We start from the raw sequence: 23063 nt of genomic DNA, 5'->3' as shown, positions 1-23063 counted from the left end.
AAAGGTGGAGGGGAAGTATGGGCTCGCCATGTAGTATTTTGTTTGGTTTTTTGTTCACCCTCCAGTTCTCTCCCTGTATTCTTTATTTTTTGCCGTTTCACAGACAAATTTGTTATTTGTAGATGTTAAGATACCAGTGTCCTGCAGGGCTGACTTTCTCATGTTTATTCACCATATTTCAACAGACACAGTTCAGTATTGTAAAGAATACATTTTTTATTACTTTTGCTGCTGAAACAAAGACATCACCAATAGTAAATTGTTGTATGTATTTCTTTTACTGGCTCTATTGATTGAAAGATACATTTTGATTTTTAAGAACTGTAAAAGTTAAGTTTGATCAGTGAGAATATACAATTTAGTTCAGTTGGTAATGGAGTAATGCTTACTTAATAAGCTGAGTTAAACATGGTAACTAAGTATCTTCAGTTACTGTATCAGTACATTCAAATCTTCCATTCCTTTAGGGGCGCAAGTACATTGAACGTAGTCCAGTGCATTTGTTCAACTAATGGTTCATTACTTAAAAAATATAAGGCAACAAGTTACCTTGATTTTTTAAAAGTAGATTCAACTTATCCAGGTTTACAGTGAATGCGCTTATGGAAGAAGAAGAATCCCATAAACACTCCTAAACCTTGTGGAAAACCTTCCCAGAAGAGCTGAAGCTGTTATAACTGCAAAGGGTGGGCCGACATCGTATTAAACCCAATGGATTAAGAACAGGATGTCACTCAAATTCATATGTGTGTGAAGGCAGACGAGCAAATATTTCTGGCAATATAGAATAGTAACTTTGTATTTGTAGATATTTGTGTTTTTTGACCATCCTAACTTTGCAAATAATGTTTGAAATAACCGTGAACCCCAGTCACGACTCGCACTAGCGTGTTTGCGATGTTTTTTTATTTGCAATAAGTTTCATTGAACAATAAGTTTCATTTCTGCACAGTTGTTTCGTCCACAACCAGAAAGCCTCCCAGGTGACTCCACTAAAAAAAAGGGGTGAGAGCATGATTACAGGATGAGAAGCTGCTGCCCTGCCAGCCTCCCTGGCACTGCCCCTCGAGCCCGCTGCACCACCCCTCCCCTGCAGAGAAACTAGGCCACACCTCCACCACAATAACCTTGACAGCAGGTGTTCGTAATAGACAGGAATTGTCTGACTTGTCTATACACATCTATACACATCCACAGTGAACACACAAAGAGTTAATATTAAGCTTTCTAACTAACCGGTGGCAAGATGGCAAATACGCATTTTCCCCAATATGCCAGAGTCATCCTTAAAGCAAGCATTACCTCATGTGGTCAAGCTTTCAAGTTTGCATCAATATAGTGAGGGTGTTAGTCATCTTTGCTGATACAGGTCATGTGATATGACTAAAACGCCACATCAGCAACATACTGATTCTTAGAGCTGTGGAAAAAGTACTAAAACAATTTAAACACTGAGCACAAAAACCATTTGAACATTTAAATGGAAATTTAATTGGTCTGAAAGTGAGTTTTATTTGTGAGTAACTTTGTGGTTGTTTACCATGCCTAATGCCAAAAATCCTGACACCAAAGAGCTACAACACCAGCTTGTAAAGCAACAATCTGACGACTGTATACAGCTTCAAAGCGACCTTTGTCTACAGCTGAAAACAAAGTAGCTGGATTGAGTCAAACAAATAGCAAACACCTCAGTGGCACAACTTTATATTCAACGCTCGGAAAGGCTTGAGCGCTGCCCCATAGAGCGGTTTCCTGCCCAGAACAGGCTTTCTCTTTTTCTCTCTCTCAAAAAACGATGGTACACAAGAGCTCAGAAAAAGATTTTCTTTGTTTGCCTGTTTATTCAGACGAGAGACACGCAACAGATTGATACACCTGTTTGCTCAGTGGCCTTCAGTGTCACTCGGGAAGGCACACGCATTCACATCATCTGTGAGACCCATGGGCCTGTGTGAGTGTAAGCACTGAGCTCCACTGGGTTTTAAGGTGTAAATCCAACAGCTGTTTTCAGAAGGCTTGTGTCGTTCCACCAGAGACCTTTCGCTGCTTGGCCTCTTGATCTTTAATCCACTGTCTCGTTCTGTACCTCTTCACTGAATACACAGACGCTATGACAGAACAGACACTGTGCGGAAAGCAGCACATGGCCTATAAACTTTCTCTCTATACCTTTCTCACTCATTCCTCTTCTTGTGTTTGTTTGTCTATCATTGGTCTTTTCTTTCTACTTTATGTCTATATAAACATTTATTGAACTACATATGTGTGTCTCTGCATTGAGAGCACTCTCTTATCATATCTGGTTATATTTTAACTCCATGCACATTAAGATCTCTAGACATGGGTGTTGCACTGAAAGTAGGCATTTTTGTCGCCATTCAATAAAACACCAGCTTAAATATTCATTTGGTCAGAGGCATAGCCTGCCATCCCACCCACTCCCCACTCCTCTTATTCTATCTTTTAGGTTGTCTTAGTCAGGCATAAATTACAGTGTGATAAATGTATACATTCATCAACTTAAGGGAAGGGAAATGGGCCAGTAAACTCTGGAAGGACGCCTTACTGCAGCTTACCCATTTATGAGGCACTGGACAATCATGGAAATGTATTCAAAACATAGCTATAGCTCTGCCTGTATACCATAATAAAACAGTTTTCTAACTCTGTACTTGAATCAACAGGTCTCATGTGCTTTATCAGCTGCAAAGGACAAAGAGCGATATATTATAAGGAAAGGAGGGCATGTGAGAATAGCGGAAAGAAGGCAGGAGGTCTCAAAGTACGGCAGTTGTAAAAGTAACGGCACTTGGAAGTAACTAAACGCAGAGCATAAAAGTAAATACATAAAAGTACAGATTTAACAGGATTATGAAAAAGAACCAATGTTAACTGTAACTGAAACCGAGGGTAGAAAACAGTAAAAGCAATCCCAAGCATCCAATCCGAACTTGAAACAAGCTACCAAGGACTGAACAGAAATGTAGTAATAATGACTCAAAACCATGGCTCTAACACCAAGGACAATGACAATGACGGTACCATATTAAGTAGGTAATAACCTTGCCCCATTTCACTTATTGAATGCCATATAAAACTTAAAGTTTATGTAAAAATATGTGATGCTGCATCATTTTCACCCTATTTAAAAACACTTTTAGCTCAGTTCTGCTTTAATTGCACCTGCAGAGGACGGAGTATTTCAGCAGAAACGGGCAAAGACAAAATGTCATAGCTCACCCCACATCCACAGAACACAATGAAGACAGAGTGAAGAGAAGTTATAGCAGTGGAATCTGTGAGGAAGTGGGCTCTAATTATTCTAATTGACCTCTGCACTTAAGAAGTCCTTGCTACTAATGACTTAAGTGCCATTAGCACACACACACATACACACACACACACACACTTGTTAACCAAGTATCATACAAATAGCTCAATTCACCCATGAACGTCTGCTGTTAATGGAGGACAAAAATCTGTCTATATCACAAGACCACACAGACACACAGACACACACACACACACACACACACACTGTGTGCAGGCCTGCTCACGCATCTCCGAGCACATCCAGCATATTTGAAGATGACATTTCTTTAGTCCTCTTTCAGCAGGAATAATCTAGTAGTTGGAAAACATCCAAAGTAAAGAGTAAAACAGCTCTTGTAATGATAGGAGAAGCGAGAGCAGACAGAGATGAAACGTGTATTTCTGGAGGACGTTTACCTGAGCTCCCTGTGTGGTTTATTCGCATGTTTTCCCCTAAATACTTCTCTTCAGTCCCATCCTTTCTTAGCCCTTCATGTGCCACACCAGTTTGCAATAAAACTGCGTTTCACATTCGTCACATCATTACTTTCACATCACGTCTACAACATCCATTTTAAATTTCTTGGAGCCTTTCACGCTCTCAGCCATGACATACATATTTGGTTCATTTTGCTCTCAAATGGAAAGAAGTGATGTAATGTTAAGAGGCCTTCAAAGGAAATGATAGCATTCCCTATTAGTTATTTTGTGGCCTGCACGTGCTTGAACGGGCTGCATGCCTTCCCTGTATTTGCCTCCTTTAATTGGTGTTGGTTTGGGCCTCTTCCCTTAATCTCTCTGGGCGTGTGCCATTAGGGTGACACATCTCTCTGGCCACAAACAGTTGACATCTTGTGTGTCCAGTGAGCATTGCACAGACTGACTAAATGAAAGAAGAAGGCTAGGATTTTTTTTTTAAAAGAGAGAGAAATACACACAGTCTGTGGAAGTCTATAAGTAGTAATTCAGGAAGCTAATAGGGCAATAAAAAAGCAGCGGACACAGACGCAGAGAGATAGAGAGGCTAAATGAATCCTAAAGCTAGAAATTAGCAGAGCAAAATATATAGAGATGTGCACACACATGGAGCTAAACGTGGTGTCAGAGTTGAAATACATATTAATGTGACAAATTAAGGTTGGCTGTAAATATAGAAACCTCACTCCTCAGGTGTGTGTTTGTTACCCTCTGTAGAGATGATGGATACCAGAGGACTCTCTCTCTGTCTCACACTAGCAGTGTGGTGAATGTCAACAGAATCTCATTGGCCTCGAGTTCAACTTTAACTACATCTGTCCCTTGGGTTGTGTGTGTGTGTGAGCACTGGATCCAGGCCTCAGTCAGGGAGGGAGGAAGGCAACACTCCACTCACATCCTGTCAGCTAATATCTATTGAAGAAGGCGCCGTTAGCGTGGAGGAACGAAGAGGCTTTTACACATTACTGCTCAATGATTTTCACTCCGATTGCTTCATGTACGAAATCCAGTCAAGCGTTTAACGAGCAGACCGGTAATAATGTGAGATCAGTTGAAAAGGTCTGAAAGGCATCAGTACCGTTAGTAATACTGACAACTTAGAACAGGAACAGCTATAATATGTAGAAATCAATAACTGTAGTGTTTTCTACAGTCATTGGTAGAAGTGCAGTTCAGAGTTAAACTGACTCTCACTATGAGCAATCGTTGGATGGAGAAATAAAGAGGGGAGCACTGCAGGAGGAGGGTTGTCAGTAAGTTATTGCCAAAAGAGATAAATTTGCTTTTTTTACAAACTGTTTTTTCTCCTATTTATTTTTAAATCACTGTGGTTAATTTGACATTACAGTGTTAAGATTTCAATAAAGATTAAAAGACACTACATTACATTGTCTTCTGAATCTTTATGGTCTTCAGAGTGGCAAACATCTGTTTGTACATCTTCTAACAGGCTACTGAGCTAAATCGGTAAAAAATATATTCATGGACATACCTAGACACATGCACACACTCATACACAGACACACAGATGTCTATGGGCTAATATTCTCCAGCTGTCCAAATTATAGTTATTATTTTTGAAGAAACATTGTTTAGGGCAAATTTCCAAAGAAAATACATTACTGTCTTGTAGGTAGTAGTTGTCAGGGGACAACTAATGGATTTGTTTTAGCTATTTTTAAGCTAAAAAAACCACTCAAATATTTATTGTTGCTGGCTGCTGAATTCTATCATCCACAGCAATCAGTTCATGTAAAATATAATGGAGGCAGAATCTGTATAGCTTTTAACTCTTCCTCTCATTTGTGTTAGGAGCTCAAGTTTTCAGCCTCATTTCATAGGTTTTTGTATTACTGGTCCCTTTAGGGGTGGCCACAGAGGATCATGTACCTCCATCCTATGTGTAGCATCTGTATCCTACTCTCATCTCCACATTGCTGCCTTTTCTTCTCTTTCACTGCCTTCTAACATGCCTTCCTCCTCTCCTTTTCCTTTGTCTTTGGCTAACAGTAGCACAGTTTCCAGCTCAGGTGCTGACCAACAGCACCTGAGGCGGTTGTTGTTAACCCAGGCACTGACCAATCTGGTATAGAAATCATGTTCTTTATGATCCGCATGTTTGATGAGGCAAATAATTTACGCTGGATGCCCTTCCTGACACAACCCTCCCCTATTTATAGGAGAGTGTGTGGCCCCACAGTGACATTCTGCATAATTAACACTCACCTGATGCCCTAAAAACACTAATTAGAGAAGAAATATTGCAAAGGATTTCCAAGTTAAATTGTCTGTATCATTTAGAGGGAAGAATGATAAAAGCTGCGCTTTTTCTGGGAGAGAAGCTGCTGAAATGAACTCTGAGACTTTTTTTCTGTGGCAGCATCGAATCAAGCACACAAACATGGCAACCTTTTGAACTGATGTCATTCGGTCTCCGTGGATAATAGCATTACACACTATTTGCTCTGCCTCTTAGTCCAAGTTAAAAATGGATAAAAAGCATATGTTGGTGTTTTGACACTTTGGACTGTGGGAATAAAATATGAACAATCATGTATGCAGACTTTTTTCAGTGCTTTTTCTTTTTTTTGCTGGCAAAGATAAAACTGTCCGATACAAGTGGAAACTAAATGTCTGACAAACTCCGCTTGCAGCTCCTGCTGACAAGGAGCTGAATATGTTTTTTTCATTCAGTGTCATTAGCTTTGGAATAATTTATAGACTTTATGAGCTGCTGTTGTACCTCATCTGTCCTTTTTTTCCTCATCTCGTTTCTAGCGAATCCATCCTTATGTTAACACAAGGAGATTCACAACAAAGATTTCTTAGAGAACTGTATTCCGGAGACAAATGTGAATATAAAGTTTTTTTCATTTTTAGCTGGTGGGAAGAGAAATGAGACCGCTACCTCATTTAAAGTAGTTTTGTCCTGAAAACAAACTTTTTTTTTTTTTTTTTTTTAAGAGCAGAGTACTGTGACATCACTCCACCCATGCGTGTACATAGAGTTCACACAGTTAAGCACTTTTTCTGTCACTTAACCAAATGTCTGATTGACTTGTATGTATGTATATTTTCTATTTCACTCATTTACTGCCTCTCTTCTTGCCTTCATAGTTATAGATAAAAAAACAAACACTTTCTTTGGAGCAGTGTAATGATCAAAGCGTCACAAATGCTATAATTATTGCTTGTAAAAAGAAATGATCAAATGTCAGTTGTATCAAAAGTAATTATAGGAGTTTGGGGATGAGATTAATGCAATTAGGCTTCACAATTACAACCTCGCTCACATTACTCAACAGCTCCACTGATTTTTACCAAATAATATAACACCTGATTCAGCAGTGGCAAACTGCCATTGCTTCATCACAGTATGTTATGAAAATTAGGTTTTATTTTTGCTGCTTTTCTCTACAGATGATGCCACTGAAGAAAAAAAAGAAGGACTAAAAAGAAAAAGAGTCTTTAACTTAGAAACGGATATTCAAGGAGAAAACAAAATCTCTTCACATCTTCCAGCAGCGAGTAGCAGAATCCAGTGGGTTGATTTAGAGGCTGTAAAAAAAAAGGCTTTAAGTCCCTGACCAATGATCTGAGTCATCAGCTTTTAAGGGCTGCAGGCCTACAAATGACTGACATGGACAGACTGCAAACTACAAACCGAGGTACAAACCAAGGTAAAATCTCCTTTAAAAGCCTCTGCTGTTGCTCAGAGCCAGAGACAGTCAATGACACCCCAAGAGCAGACAGAAAATTTGTTTCATTCAAAGCTCCTGGAAAGAACAAAGTCTGTATTTAGTGCAGAGGAGCCTGTGCTTACAGTCTGCAAGATATGGTTAAGTTGTTTGTACATTTTTTGGTTGGCCGAAGTAGCTCTGCTGCCCAACTTCAATGCAACGTCGTAATAATGTTCACAAACAGAGTTATTGTCGTACTTGTCATACTGTCCAACTTGGTTTTCCAAGTAGACATGCTTAACAGTGTCTGACGTATTTACTAAACATCAGGCTCAGATGCGGCATACACTCATAAATTGTACACACAGCTGGCTCGAGTGCAAAGAAATAACCAACTTGTCTGATGTCTAGAACACATACATTTGGGATGTAGAGATGAGATTATGTGCGAGCTCTTAATAAAAGTTTTTGTAAACAACCCACCCTAACAGGAAGCAAACTGATTACTACTCTGGAACAAAGTGCTGCACACACACAGACACACACACTTTCTAATGCATCGTGCAGCGCCATCTCTTTGGAGCTTGATATTTCATTGTTATTATCACGATAGAGGACAGTAGAAGACACACACACACTGAGCCTGATAGAGAGGAAAAGCCGTTATGTGTTACGGTACATGAAAGGGCCTTCTTTATTGATCCACAGTTACCCATTATCATCACTACAGTACACAAAGATGCAAACACCGACACACACTTTCACAAATACAACTGAAGCACAGCAGGATATTATTATAATCCCCAACAGGTAGGAGGCAGAACACCAATCAAGGTCACCTCTGCTGGTGCGAATGGCGAGTTGTTCTGATAACAGCAAACTGAAGTAAGCTTTCTAATTTGCCTACCGATAGGAAGGAGAAGAGGAGAGGAGGGGGAGGACAGCACGAGAGAAACACAGAGGAATAACATCAAAGATCTAAACCTGTGTGCGTGCATGTGTGGTTTGGGTTCACTTCAGGCAAATTCACCAAGCAAGCTCACATAGAGTATTTTTGGGAAACACTCACAGGCCACATTCATTAGTTACGTATTGCTAGTATCAGGCTAGACTCTGTTTAATTTTCAGAAATTCCCTAATTCTTCATGTTAAGGATATAACAAGGTGCTGTAGATTAGTCAGCTGTTTGTGAATCTCCTATTCCAACACATTTTAGAGGTGCTATATTGGATTGAGATGGTGACCGTGGGGGCAATTTGAGTACACTGAACTCATTGTCACATTCAAAAGACTTTGAGATGATTCGTGCTTTCTGACATTGTCCGCTATCTTGCTGGAAAGAGCCACCAGAAGATGGGTACACTGTGGACAGGTAGGCTTTCTTATTCAAACGATTCTCAGCTAGTCTTCCACTAAGATATTCTCCACACCTGAACATTGAGTATTCACTGGGAGAAACATTTCATCACTCATCCAAGTGACTTCTTTAGCCGCAGAGACTGACTGACTGAAGAAGTCACTTGATTGAACATGCATCGAGATATCCCACACTACTACAAGCCACAGGCAGCCTGTACCATCAATACAAGGCAGGATGGATCCATGCTTTCATGTTATTTATGCCTGTCACGGTCCTGGGTCGGTTCGACCCAGCATTTTGGGTTTCTTATGCTTTGGTTTATTTTTGCATTATGGATCATTTCTTATCCTCTGGTGATGTTGTTTTGATTGTAATTGTGTTCTGTTCCTTTGCCGATGATGAGTATTTCTGGTTTGGGTTTTGTTAGCTTGCCCTCATGTTTAGTTTAGGTGGCCTGTGTTTGGTCTTCTCTGTCTGTCCGTGATGTTATTGTGCTTGCTTATGAGTCTGCGTCTGTGTCTCTGTCTGTCGTGTGCTTCCTGTTTTATTCTGAAGGTCCCCGTCTCATGTGAGTGTGTTCAGTTTACGTTTCCCCTGTCCCGTCAGCTCTGATTTCTCCCAGGTGTGTTCCCCTCCTGTCTCTCATCCCTTGATTACTGCCATGTGTATATAAGCCCTGTGTTTCCTTTGTTCTCTGTCGCGTCGTTAACGTCTGTTCTCCCTTGCGTCCTCTGTGTGTTCCGTTTGCCAGCCTGCCTAGTTATTCAGTCCTTCCAGTTTAGTTAGTTTTTTCCTGTTCTGTTTCATACCAGCAATAAAGCTGTGTTCTTTGTGTTACTTCCGCCTCTGTGAGTCCTGCATTTTGGGTCCTCTCTTCCTGCCTGCCTACACACAGACATGACAATGCCAAATTCTGACCATACGATCTGAATGTTGCAGCAGAAATCCAGACTCAACATTTTTCCAACCTTCTCTTGTACAATTTTGGTGAACCAGTGTGAACTGTAGCCTCGCTTCCTGTTCTTAGCTGACAGGAGTGGCTCCTAGTGTGGTCTTCTGCTGCTTTAACCCATCTCCTTCAAGGCTTCATGTATTTGTGCTCTTCTGCACACCTTGGTTCTAATGAGTGGTTATATTTGATTTACTGTTGCCTTCCTATTATCTCAAAGCAGCCTGACCTTTCTCCTCTGACCTCTGGCATCAACAACATATTTTCATCCAGAGAACTGCTGTTGCCTTCTCCCGTTTTGATCCTAGAGAAGGTTGTGTGGGCAAATCCCAGAAGATCAGCATTTTCTGAAGTATTCAGACCAGACCACCAACAACAATGCCATGTTCAAAATCACTTAAATCACCTCCCTTCCCCATTCTGATGCCCAGTTTCAATTAGATTTGTTTTTTATTGAAACAGCTACAACCTCAGTCTCTGCTGCCATATACTTTTGCTGTCATTTTAGCTGTTGTTTAAATTCTATTTGCCAGGTATAGCAGACAGCAAAGCAATTTCCCAAAAATGAAAATGTAACATGAGAAAAATGTAAATACATCTCATTTTCATATTACTATAGAAATATATAGATGTGACAATCAAACATTATTTATGGTGAATTCATCACTCTTCCACCGCTCGCTGTACAGGTTAATATACTATAATAAGACACTTTAAGTGCCACTAGAGATTGCATTCAATATGAAACCTGTGATTTACTATCAGTGTGTTTTCCACCCAAGAGCCAATTTATTAAGTATTCATGGATATGAATTGCTCAGTGATTCTCTCCTGGAGAGTGCGTGTCGGTCTCTTGCTCCAACAGCAACTATGAAATGCACATACACAGTTACACGGTAAATTGCCGAAATAATATATATGTACTATAGTCAATAAATATGATGACACACTGTACAGTTTAATGGAAATTGGATGCCTAAACTATATTATATAACCACACTTATATTTCTAAACAACCTCAATCTTTTAGGGCCCTGTGATAAATGATCACCAGCACAAAAACCGAATAATAAGCCAGCCTGAAGCAAGTATGCTTAAATAATAAGTACGGCTCCACTGAATAATGACTGTCTGTCTTTGTGTACACTTCAGGCTACAAAACTGTGATGAAAACGTCAGAGAAAGTCAAAAACAATTGCATCAGCAGCAGTTACAGTGTTTCAAATCTGACACCGTTCATGTCGTCACATTACTCGTCTTTCTTACAAGAGCACACACGGAAAACTGAATTGCAACAATCAATTATTCTATAGCCAGAGATTTCCCGCTGAATTCACTCTTATGGGATAGAAATCAGCAGACAGGGGACAGTTGCTATGCAAGTATACGCTCAATAAAGAAAACAAATGCATCCCTGTCTTCTTTTACATTGCATAGGAAGAAGGTTGAACCATTACGCATTTTAATATGAGGACATCCATGCTGCCAGCTGAAAGAACATCTCGGTTTTAAGAATAAACACGCATAAATCCAGACATCTTGCATGGGAACGGGAAATCAAGTTAGCAGGCAGCCACACAGACACAAGCGAACATTGTTGGTCACTTGCCTAACTTTAGGAGTTATGCTAAAATAATAATAATAAATAAATAAATTCCCCAAAAATCACAGCCACGAATGATTTGCCAGTCAGGCAAAGATGATTTTGGCATCTCATCTCAAAAAATTTCACCGTTAACCTGTTGGATAAAAACTCTTCATGCAGGGAAACACGGACAGACATGCTGACTCATACTTTTTTGGCCTTCAGATCTATGTAACTGCCCCGGTGGCTGTTTATCCTTCCTCCAAACATCGCTATGGAAACTGACTGGGAGACTCTTTAAGCAGAGTCCAATTCATCAGCGTGAGTCGTTTTATTTATATGTTTCATGTGAGGACAACTTTGCATATCGTCTCATCTCCTGGAAACAGTGCATTTGTCCTACCTCCAGAGATCTCATTGGCGTTCCTCGGAGGAGCAGCTGAATCGGTGAACCTCTGGGACTCAGTCTTGTCACTCTCATTTCTTTCACCTGCAGAACATAACGAATTCATAATTTAAAATTATTTTAAAAACAGTTATTTCAGAAAGTTTCTTTCTATCTGGGTCTCCTTCACTATAGTGTAATAAAATATCCCAAACCAAGTAGTACATTACTCGAGAATAGACAAATGCGAGGACACAGCAGAGGAAAAAACAGAGTGTAACGCATCAGATCAAAGCTGAGTAACAATAAGAGAAAGGGCTACATGAGGAGGAGGAAGAGGGTGAGGAAAGACGATGAGAGGTAATATGCAGAAAAGAGGAATGGAAATGAGAGGAGGGGAAAGAGAAGAAGTCGAGACAGGATAAAAGTAGAGAAAACTGAAATGATGGATAAGAAGATGAAATAGGAGTGAGTTGCATAACAGAGTAAGATTTAGCAGAGGGTAGGAAAAACACTAAGAGGAGACTAGTCATCAGGAGAAAGGCAGAAAAGATTTGGGAGAATATAAAGCAGGAGTACAAGATGAACCAACCTTTAAATCTGCCCTGAAGTGGTCTGCTCTGCTTGTTGCCGCTGACTGCGATAACACTGAAAGTGTAGACTTTAGAAGGACTGTAGTCTGTTATTAACACGCTGGTGTCTGATTTAGATACTATGATCTCCCTCTGCTGACCACCTGACAGAGAAAGGGAAGAAGACAAAGAAGTGGAGTAGTGAGTGTTCGACTCAGGGACTTTAATTCACGTATTTGAGTCTCTGGTAGACAAACATCAGTACTCTAAGTGCCAGACTGGTAAATTTGGCGATCCCTGAATACCGCTCATGGGTGTGGTTATTTTTATGAGTGATTTGCAAGTTTTAAGTTGTATAGTTTTCTAAGCCCAGATGTTGTTGGTTCATTTGAATATCAAGCGAAAAAATAAAGAACATGTTTTTGATGCATTAAATATCAGGACAAAAAGCAGTAAGTTGTGTATCGCAAACAGTAGTAAATTGGTTTGTGTGCTATTCTCCTCCCTCCACAATGTTTTGCACCTTTAGAAAGGAACTCGCAGAAATACGTATGAAACCGGGTCAGTCCCAGACATTCCCGAGTTCCCACCTCTTACACACATTCTTGTCGCTTTGCTCTCTTTGTAAATAGCAGCAGCAGTTTGTTTGCACTGGTGCAACACATTAGTGCATCTAGCCATAAGACTGAGCAGATGAAGCGCAGTAACTGACTAATACTCCGCTCTAACACTGAAGGCAGGCTAAAATTATTTTTAAGCACTAAATCTTTATTGCCCAGTAAAAATAGAATAGCAACCTCTTTGTGACTAGTTGCCCAATTTTTGCATTTTTTCCCCCCAATTTTTTCACATTCTGATTTTAATTAGTTGGTCGTTGGTGAAGTTTTGCAGGTAACTGGCATCTAATTTATAAATTCACACTGATTGCCAGCATGCTGCAAAGTCTGAAGTAAGTCTGAACCTTGTCCCCAACACATTTCTTAGCAATAGGGGATTTGACTCAACTGGTTGCCAACTAGTTCTTTTGCTGGTCAAAACTATGAGCTTCTTGCTGTGATGTGAATTTCTGTTTAATGTTTATTTGTGTGTATATAGACTGCAGATTTACAACAGAAGAAAAATCCACTCCAATTTTCACCAGCTCGTCACAGTTTAATTAACTTTATATCAAAATGATTACATGTAACTTCCAGCGTGGGCCCATTCGATCACAGACTGATAGCAGGGCGGCTCCATCTTCTTGCTATTTTTTCGCCATCGTGAATTATCTTGCTTTTAAGATGGCACCTGACTGTGAGTGGTCACCAGTGTTGGGTAAGTTACTTTAAATTAGTAACTTAGTTACATTACTAGTTACTTCTCTAAAAAAGTAACTCAGTTACTTCAAGTTACTCATTACTTTCAAAGTAACTAGTTACTAGGGAAAGTAACTTTGGTTTTACTCAGAATTCTCTTGTTAATGTGTTGCTTCCGTAACTGGATACCCAGCAAGATTGCCAGTCTTCTAGCTTGCTTAGTTGCCACAAGTGCACTGTGCCACCTACCAATAGAAAGGAAAAGATAATGTGCATATTTCCACGAGAGAAATCCCACGCCTGGACCGTCGTTGACTGCCGCCATGATTCTAGCCTGCTTTTTACATCCAACACAAAAACTGCAGTCGTGGTGCTTTTGATTGTACTCAGAACTTGGAAATTCTGCCTTCTGAATAGGAAGATGTAGGTAACACCAGACTGCAGATGAGCTGCATACAGAACTGGACTGGGACAAAAAATCGTCCCGGGCATTTTGACTAGAGACCGGCCCACCATTATAGGAAAAATCATAAAGCCTTTGAATGAAAACAAACGCTGTTGTGACAGTGATGTACACTGTTCTGATGGTATATATGTATCAATCTATCAATCGTTTGTTGTAAGACTCAGATAATTATTTTTTTAAAAGCGAGACATTTTAAATGAGAATAATAAAGAAAAGTATTTCCTTGTCCACCCCCCCCCTTTCCCTGTTAATGCCCTACCTGGCTCCCTGGCAAAACTTTGCTAGACCCGCCCCTGCACAGTTACCAGCTGTCAGCTACTTAGAAAAGGATCCTGGTGTTATTTGTCTCTCAGAAACAGTTCATAACTTCCCTTCAACTCATTCATGTCACCTAAAAGGTAAACCTGTTTCTCCATCACCTGTTCAGCTCTGATGATTCAGTAAGGACATCTCCTGGTTTCATCTTCATGTTTCCCTCTCACCAGATAACCAAACTGATATCATGACCAGCAGCTTTTACAGCTGTGGCTCCAGCATACATCAGCTGATACTAGAAATTAATATTAAATAAATTCTAACAACAGCTGATCAAGCTTAAACGTGCTGCTGTTGTTTAGCGCGACATCCGCTGGTTTCCTCTTTCCGGCGCAAAGTGGGCGATAAACAAACAAGAGAGAAAAGCCGATCAGCTGATCATTGATCAGTTTCGTGATTGAAGTAGAAACGGGAGAGAATGAGAGAAGAAGAGGCAGCTGTGCAGTGTCAGGAGTGTCGTGTGTGGAGGCGAGGAAGAGACGACCCAAACGCTGGACTCACGGTGCAGGATAATGGTGTTTATTGTAAGTAGGTTGGATGAACAGAACATGAACTGAAATGGCTGACTGACTGAAGGACTGAAAGGCTGGCTGACTGATCTGAACATACATGCAGAGAGACGACATTAACATCAATGACACGACAGAGAAGTGGTGAAACAGAGGAGCTTAAATACACAGGTGGAATGATGACAATGATTGGAAACGGGTGAGTACAGGGCTGAACATAATCTGACTAATGATACAAGCTGACATGGGAACAAAACAGGAAGTGAAGACATTGATGTGGCAACAGAAACAAAACGTGACAGAACTGAAAGCACTGGGTCACCGACCCAGGAACCCTGACATGCAGCTCCAGCTTTGTGTCTTTTTCATTGTAGCTGAAGTCCGGGACAAACTGTGTTCCTTTTCACCTCAGTACGAAACGCGTAATATTTTCTCTGAATACCAGACGATTCTGTTTTTTTAGGGGACGGTTGGTAACTCTAATAATTAACCGTATGAACAAAATAAAGTTCAACATCAGTAACATAGCACCACCCAGCTGTATAGAAACTCCGTCATGCTAGCTAGCACGCAGTACGAAAATGTCAGAATACCGAAAATAAACTCCACCTAAACTTGGTTTATATCTGAGTCCGACAGACTGCAGGTCATAACTTCTTACCTGAAGTTCAGTTCACCTGACACGCGGACCGGCGGCCACCTCAGGTCTCTGCTTCTCCTGCCTCCCCTTTTCCTTCATCCACCTGCTGGCCTCCACCACTTGCTAATGTTACTGAATCTGTGGAAGCTCCGCGATATCCACCACACGAAGTAACGAATAACGAGCCTATCTAAATCCCAGTAACGAGTAACGCGTTCCTGGTTTTGGCATAATAACTAGTTACCGTGCTCGTTACCACAATAATAACGTAGTTACTGTAACGCGTTACTTAATAACGCGTTAGTCCCAACACTGGTGGTCACAGACCTGGTCCCCATCTTCAGAGTAACCATTTCAAAAACAACAAGATCACATATTAATTGCACAAAGCCGTGCTGCGGTCTCCGACCACCGTTCTTCCCAGTGTGACTGTGTAATAAGTGAGTTCTGTTTTGTTTTTAATTTCGTCGCTATGGTGTTCTCGACACAGAATCAAGGTTTGAGTTAGTTTCAGAAGTCCCAGAAATAAGGAGTTGATCCTCACAGTCCTCTGTGTGTGTGTGTGTGTGTGTGTGTGTGTGTGTGTGTGTGTGTGTGTGTGTGTGTGTGTGTGTGTGCACATGTCCGCTCCTCATCCGTTAATCCTCATCAGGCCAACAGGTCGTATTATCTCCCCACATTAATTTTGACCCAGCAATCAATCAGCCATCAGTAAGGTGTGTGTGTGTGTGTGTGTGTGTGTGTGAGAGAGAGAGAGAGAGAGAGGGTGTACGTGTCTGTGCATGCACTTCCTCAGCTCTTCTGTCGCCCGTCCCTGCGGGATGCTGACTAATGACACCTCTGGGAAAAAGGAGATAAATCCTTCTGAAGGCAACTGAAGATCAGGTGAGGTAACTGCATTGATCAACTCCACAAACTGGAGGCTCAGCCTGTGCAGGCGAACCAAACTACTATTAATCAACCAAACAACAGGGCTCAAGTCTAAGGCTTTGACTTGGTCTATATATGAAAACTGACTGTTCATGTCTTATTTTTCTTAGAGCCTCCTCCTAAAGTTTCTTTTTAGTCCTTCGCCTTCATAGATCACCTCAATGACTGACATGGACTTATTAAATGGGAACAGCGATGGATCAAAGATCCTCTTTAGTTTAGCATCTCAGTAACCCCAGCAATCAAAACATCTTCATTTTTATTTTTACAAAAAGACAAAAACCCTACTAACTGTCATCTTATTAGGCATTACAAGTTGCAGCTATTTCTGTCATTGATCCCAGGCTTCATACACATGCAGCATCTCTGTGGATTAGTTACTGCACAAACGCCCTCCACAAAATCATACATTCTCATTTTTAGATTTCTTCTTGTAACCCAGTGAGACAGATCATCCCACGTAATGAGGTTTAGAGAAGAATGTTAGACTGAGCCAGGCTAACAGTTTGGACCTGCTTTCAGTTTTTATGTTCAGGCCCTGGATCAATTCTCAGTGCCCAAGTGATATTGATCCTTTAATTTAATGCTCTTATGCAAAGTAAAAAGGTGCTTTTCTCCAAAATGTTGAATTAATCCTTTAAAGTCATTGCAAGTCTCACAAATTCTCACAGCACAAAGTGATTTGTTTGAAGCGAAGTACATCAGCCGTGGAAAACTCATTAAAATCATCATCTATCATTATCGAGTGTAATTAAGCAGATTTTTGAAGATTATGGCAAATAAATTGTGCTTTATGTTACTTTCTAAACATTCAGTCTCAACAACAGTAAACGTTAGAAAGTTGGCTAGGAGCTCATGGTAATCTACTTAGCATAAGTACTTTATCACAAGTGCAAAATAGGCCTGGTAACAACCATCAAGAGCACACACACTGCTGCAGTCTTGCTTGGCCAACAAAATCCTTTTAAAGTGACAAAAATGTGCAGAAAGAGTACATGCCAAAATGAGACCATACTCTAAAACACAAAGTAAAACACAGTCGGATTAAATAAAAAAATCATAAACAAAGAGGTAATAACATGGTTTCAATAGTTTAGGTTGCGCTCTTCTGTCTCTGCCTGTTATCTCCTTTTAAGTTAAACTGCATTTGTATGTTATTTAAGCTTTACTTGCATATATCTTTCTAATTTGTTCTGTGAAATTTATTTTTAGATAGATGTTCGTCTGGATCTGATAAGCGAAGCCGACACTTAAACCTGCATTATTTTGGATGGCCACCAGGGGGCGATACTGGTAGTTGTAAAGAAGGTCCTAATGCATGTGAAAAAAACCCCACACACTTTACTGAGGAGTTTATGGGCTCAGTTGTTCATTTTGGATCATGTTGAATAAAACATTAAGTCTGTTTTATTAGCTTTAGTGTGCTGCATTACTGCGCATTTTGTTTTTGACCTGATACCAAGTAATCAATTACCAAATAATCAGTATTGAAATTGGTCTTCCTACCTCTACTAAACATCAGAAAGGGGGATGTGAGAGTATGCTCACAGGCTAATAACTTCTGATTGATAGGTAATAGATAACCACATGGTCAGCGAACATGTGCTTTCACCGATGGCTTGGGCTTTTGCTCATCACATCTGGTTTCAGAACAGTAAGGTGGTTGTTTCATGATGTGAAAATGCTCATACCGAGGTTTCAAAACGGGAGCTCACAATCCACTGTTTGACCAATGGGGTCATCAGCTTTTATACAGACCCAAACAAAAGTTTAAAACCACTTGAAAAATGGCAAAAAATCCTATTTTACATGGTTGGATCTTAACAAGGTTCCACGTCGAGCTTCAACATGCAAAAAGAAGAAATCGGAGTGAGACAAAACATTTTTTTGAGCATGCAATTTATTGAAAACAACGCTTAAACTGAAACAGGCTGTTATACAGCCGATCAAAAGTTTAAGACCACACCTCCACAAAATCCATAACACCCCTAAAACAGAAATCAAAGTTTCAAACATGAACTCAGTAATGAGCAGCTCCACTGTTATTGTCGATCACTTCAGATATTTGTTGCAGCATGCTTGATGAAAGTGTTTTCATGAGGTGAGTGGGAACACTTTTCCAAGTGGGAACATTTTTCCAAGTGGTGAAGACGGCCACACGAAGGGCATCTACTGTCTGGAACTGTTGTCCATTTTTGTAAACTTCCCTTGCCATCCATCCCCAAAGGTTCTCAGTTGGAATTAGATCAGGGGAACACGCAGGATGGTCCAAAAGAGTGATGTTATTCTCCTGGAAGAAGTCCCTTGTCCTGCGGGCATTGTGTACTGCAGCATTGTCCTGTTGAAAAGCTCAGTCGTTGCCACACAGACGAGGGCCCTCAGTCATGAGGGATGCTCTCTGCAACATCTGGACATAGCCAGCGGCCGTTTGATGCGCCTGCACCTCCTGAAGCTCCATTGTTCCACTGAAGATAAAAGCACCCCAGACCATTATGGTGCCTCCTCCACTGTGGTGCGTAGACAACATCTCAGGTGGGATCTGCTTGTCATGCCAGTAATGTTGAAAACCATCAGGACCATCACGGTTAAATTTATTCCGATCAGAGAAGAAAACTTTCTTCCACCTTTCAATGTTCCATGTTTGGTGCTCTCTTGCAAAGTCCAAACGGTCAGTGCTGTGGCGTTCAAGGAGACGAGGCCTTTGAAGATGTTTTTTGTTTTTGAAGCCCTTCAGTCTCAGATTTCGTCTGATGTTTATGGGGCTGCAGTCGGCACCAGTAACCACCTTAATTTGGGTCGAGGATCGTCCAGCGTCTTGATGTACAGTCAGTTGGATCCCCCGGCTCAGTGCTGGTGAAATTTTTTTGGGACTTTTTTGTTCCATAACCCTCAGGATCAATTTAAAAAATTCCAAATGACTTTTTGCACAGATTTGGCTTTTTAAAGGCATGTGGTCCTAAACTTTTGATCAGCCTGTTTCAGTTTAAGCCTTGTTTTCAATAAATTGCATGCTCAAAAAATGTTTTGTCTTACTCCCATTTCTTCTTGTTGCATGTTGAAGCTCTACTTGGAACCTTGTTAAGATCCAACCATGTAAAATATGATTTCTTTTTGCCATTTTCAAGTCGCCTTAAACTTTTGTTTGGGACTGTACTATGACTACACTGCCTCTTTTAGTTAATTCTTTCTGTCCTGAGCTGAGTTCTGCAGCTTATTATGACAATATCAAATGTCTAATCTCAGAAAAGGAGTTTGTAAAATTTTAAAAAGCATAATTAACTCATTTTGAATTTGATGGCAGAAATACACACCATGGCCCAATCCCAACACTAGAAAAGTTGGTACAGGGCCATGGTTTTTTTTTTCTTTTTTTCTTTTTGCCTGTCCCGTTTGGCTCTTTTGCCATTAGAATTATTGTCTAAAGGTGAAGAAAGATGCCCAACGGATTGACTTTACCAAATGGACCATCCCAGCCTTGCCGTAATGGTCTATTTGATTCACCTTTTATTGTTTATTTTATTTTATTATCACTTGTTAAATACGGGACAGACTTGACTGGGGAAAAGAAAGGGGAGAAAGAAAGAGCGAAAGAAAAACAGTGGGGAAGAGGGACGGGGATAAAGGGCAAAAAACAAAAACCAACAAAATAAGCAGACAAAAAATACATATATCGATCACCTGGATCACCTGTTGAGAAAGAAAAAAAAGAAAACAAGCAGAAGAAAACGAGAGCAACATAATAAACAACATCACAATGATCTATGGGAATATAACAGTAAATACTAAATATTAAACATTATTGTGCAGCACGTAAGATCGACAGCGCACAGTGTGCTTTGAGGTAGGAGCCAAAAAGGGTGTAGTTTGTGTGTGTGATCACCTGTGTGTACACCTGTGAGCATGAGCGCGCTTGTATTTAAAAGGCTCCTTAATGTAATGATCTGCTAGAGGGTGTGGGGGGCCACAGTCCCATCCTCCAGGGCATGAAGCAGGTATGGAGGAGATCAAAACTCCAGACATCCAGAGGCCCCCAGAACACAAGAGACCAAGGAAGACCAACAGAGGGGCAGCCGCGCCACTGTCCCAGAAAGAGCTGAGGAGAGCCCCAGATGAGGGGTCACTCAGCAGCCACGGAGCAGAAGCCAGGGGGGGTTGCAGTGACGTGCCCGTGAGCTCCGCCGGCAGCCAGGTGTGCCAGAGTGACCGAGCCCCGGGCCGAGAGGCCGAGGGCACCCCACCCCCGAAGTGGCCCGAGCGAGCCCCAGGTTCCAGGCCCCGATAAGCAGCCACCAAGGAGTGAGCCGGTGTGTACCCGGACGCCCACCCCCGGACACAAAGAACCACCAACGCACCGATGTCTGAGGGCGTCTGCCACTGGCAGGGGAAGTGGTGGGGGGAGATAGGCCTCCATACCTTGGAGGACCTGAGATGTCCCCAGAGAGGTGGCGTCTGATACCCAACCTGACATATAGACACAGACATACAGGCACACACAGATACAAACATCCATTCCCACCCTCATGCTTTCATATGCAAATACTCAACACTCACCCAACGTGGAGACAGACATAAAGAGACACTGTACACACAATCACACTCCCCAAGTGTACTCTAAGAACCGGGTCTAGGTACCCTTGTCCCTGGAGGGGGAAACTGCACCCAGACCCAGGTAGTGTTACCCTTTTCCCTGCAGTGGGGAGAAGCAGACTGCCCCGACTCCGCAGCAGCAGGGAGGCCCCACACACCAGACCCCAGTCGGACGGCCAACTCCTTCTCCTAGCCCCCCCGCTCCAACAGGCTGCAGAGAACGGGGGTGTGTGAAGACAGGGCCATGTTTACAACTGTATCGTATCCTGTTTTCCTTTAAGAAAAGTCATTGAAAACCTGGGAACTGAAGAGCGCAGCTGCTAGACTTTTGGGGGGGTAAAAATGCCCCATTCTTGTCTGATATAAGATTCCAGCTGCTCAACAGTCCTGGGTCTTCCTTGTTGTATTTTTTGTTTTTGTTTTTTTGTTTCATGATGCACCAAATGTTTTTATTTAAAGATCTTGACTGCAGGTAGGCCAGTTCAGCACCCTGACTCTTCTACCATGAAGCCATGCTGTTTTAATAGATGTAGTTGGTGGTTTAGCATTGTCTTGCTGAAATATGCAAGGTGTTTCCTGAAAAAAAAAAACATCAGCTGGACAGGAGTATATGTTGTTGTTTTAAATTGAGGGACATTACTCTGAAATTGTTTAACAATTTGTAGAAGCACCTTTTGCAGCTGGGTAGGCTACCTGTATTTTTTGTACCACTTCAAAGGGCTAATTTAAACTCATTTACTCAAATAAGAATGTGATTAAAATATTAATGTGTACACCAGTGAAGATGATTGCACTTTTTTACCATTATGAGATCTGTATCGTAAGTTAATACCAGTGATTTCCACCACTACTTGTATTATTCGGTGCTCAAAAAGCAAACAAGCAAACCTTCCAATAATCACATTATGTACCGATGCATGAATATTACAAAAACTCAGCTTTTTTCATCTGGGTCTGGCTTCATGTCCGCTGAGATTTAAAAGATTAAATATGGACATCTGGGTCTAATAACTATCACACGATTATGTGTATGTACAAATAGAAAAAAGGCAGGCTATTCAACAGATATCCAGGAAATACCAGCTGACTGACAAAGAAGCACAGGGTAAAGGTAAAAGTAGAACATTTTAAACAATTTGTAGTGCCATAAAAATGGTTTAAATTACAGGAGAACATATGCATTAAGGAAAAAATAATAATTTTGTAGGTAAAAGTAAATCATCTGGTTCAATTTAAAACCTGAATCCTTATCAAGTTTCAGTATTTGCTCATTTTTATTTAAAAAATCGAAAACTCTGAGGAGAAAAGCGATATGGGGAGCCAGAAGGTCAGCTGCCACTCCGATAGCCCACTTTGTCATTTAAAAAGATATTTTATTCTTCACACAAATTGAGTTCAGCTCATTTGATTTGGTCAGAGAACAAAGAGAGCGGACATCAGGAACATGGCAGCTGCCGTGGCTTTCATGGCTATTTTTCAACTGACAAAGGCTTTATCCATCATATACATTTTTTAAATTTCCTACTGAATTTGTTAAATGCCAGTGAGCTACTATTGCACTCCTCCCTTCAAGAAAAGTGGCCGTAAATTTGAGTTTTAGTTCTCTTGGAAGCGGCAAAAAAAGATTCAGACGAGGCATTTTTCAAAAAGTATTGTTTGCAAGAAACAGGTTTTATGCTATAGAGTGCTTATTCAGTCCTTCTTATTCATTTTTACATCAGCTGCAGAAGAATTGCCTGCTGTATTCAGCACAATATCAATAAAGAGGGAAGTGATGTGAAGGAGGATTTATGGCTGTAAACGTAGGTGCACATCAGCGGTAATTCGGGTGATTTCTATTAGACTTTAATTACACTGTGCATACTCAAAGAGAGACAAAATTATAGCCGCTGTCTGTGACAGGCACCTCGTGATAAGCATCGAATAAAAGTGAAAATTCCATGTGTCCATTATGGCTGTAACTGCTTTCAGTGAGGTTTAACACTGAAAAATGACTCCTAT

At 40.9% G+C, this 23063-nt stretch overlaps 1 protein-coding gene across 2 annotated transcripts in view; it reads right to left on the bottom strand.

Moving 5' to 3' along the window:
• The window catches only part of col14a1a (collagen, type XIV, alpha 1a), a 161518-nt gene that overhangs the window by 123208 nt on the left and 15247 nt on the right, over positions 1 to 23063 (bottom strand). For both annotated transcript variants that reach the window (XR_010095193.2, XM_063488414.2), the window contains exons 4-5: positions 12341 to 12484; positions 11767 to 11853 (exon numbers count right to left, since the gene is read on the bottom strand). Coding sequence is in view for 1 of the 2 variants with exons in the window: in XM_063488414.2 (XP_063344484.1) it covers positions 11767 to 11853; positions 12341 to 12484 (231 nt within the window). In the remaining variant the exon portion in view is untranslated. The remainder of the gene's footprint in view (positions 1 to 11766; positions 11854 to 12340; positions 12485 to 23063) is intronic.

Source organism: Pelmatolapia mariae, linkage group LG10_11 (genome assembly GCF_036321145.2).
Source record: "Pelmatolapia mariae isolate MD_Pm_ZW linkage group LG10_11, Pm_UMD_F_2, whole genome shotgun sequence".
Taxonomy (NCBI): Eukaryota; Metazoa; Chordata; class Actinopteri; order Cichliformes; family Cichlidae; genus Pelmatolapia; species Pelmatolapia mariae.
Note: the sequence above shows the minus strand (reverse complement) of the source record. Positions and strands in the feature narration are given on the sequence as shown.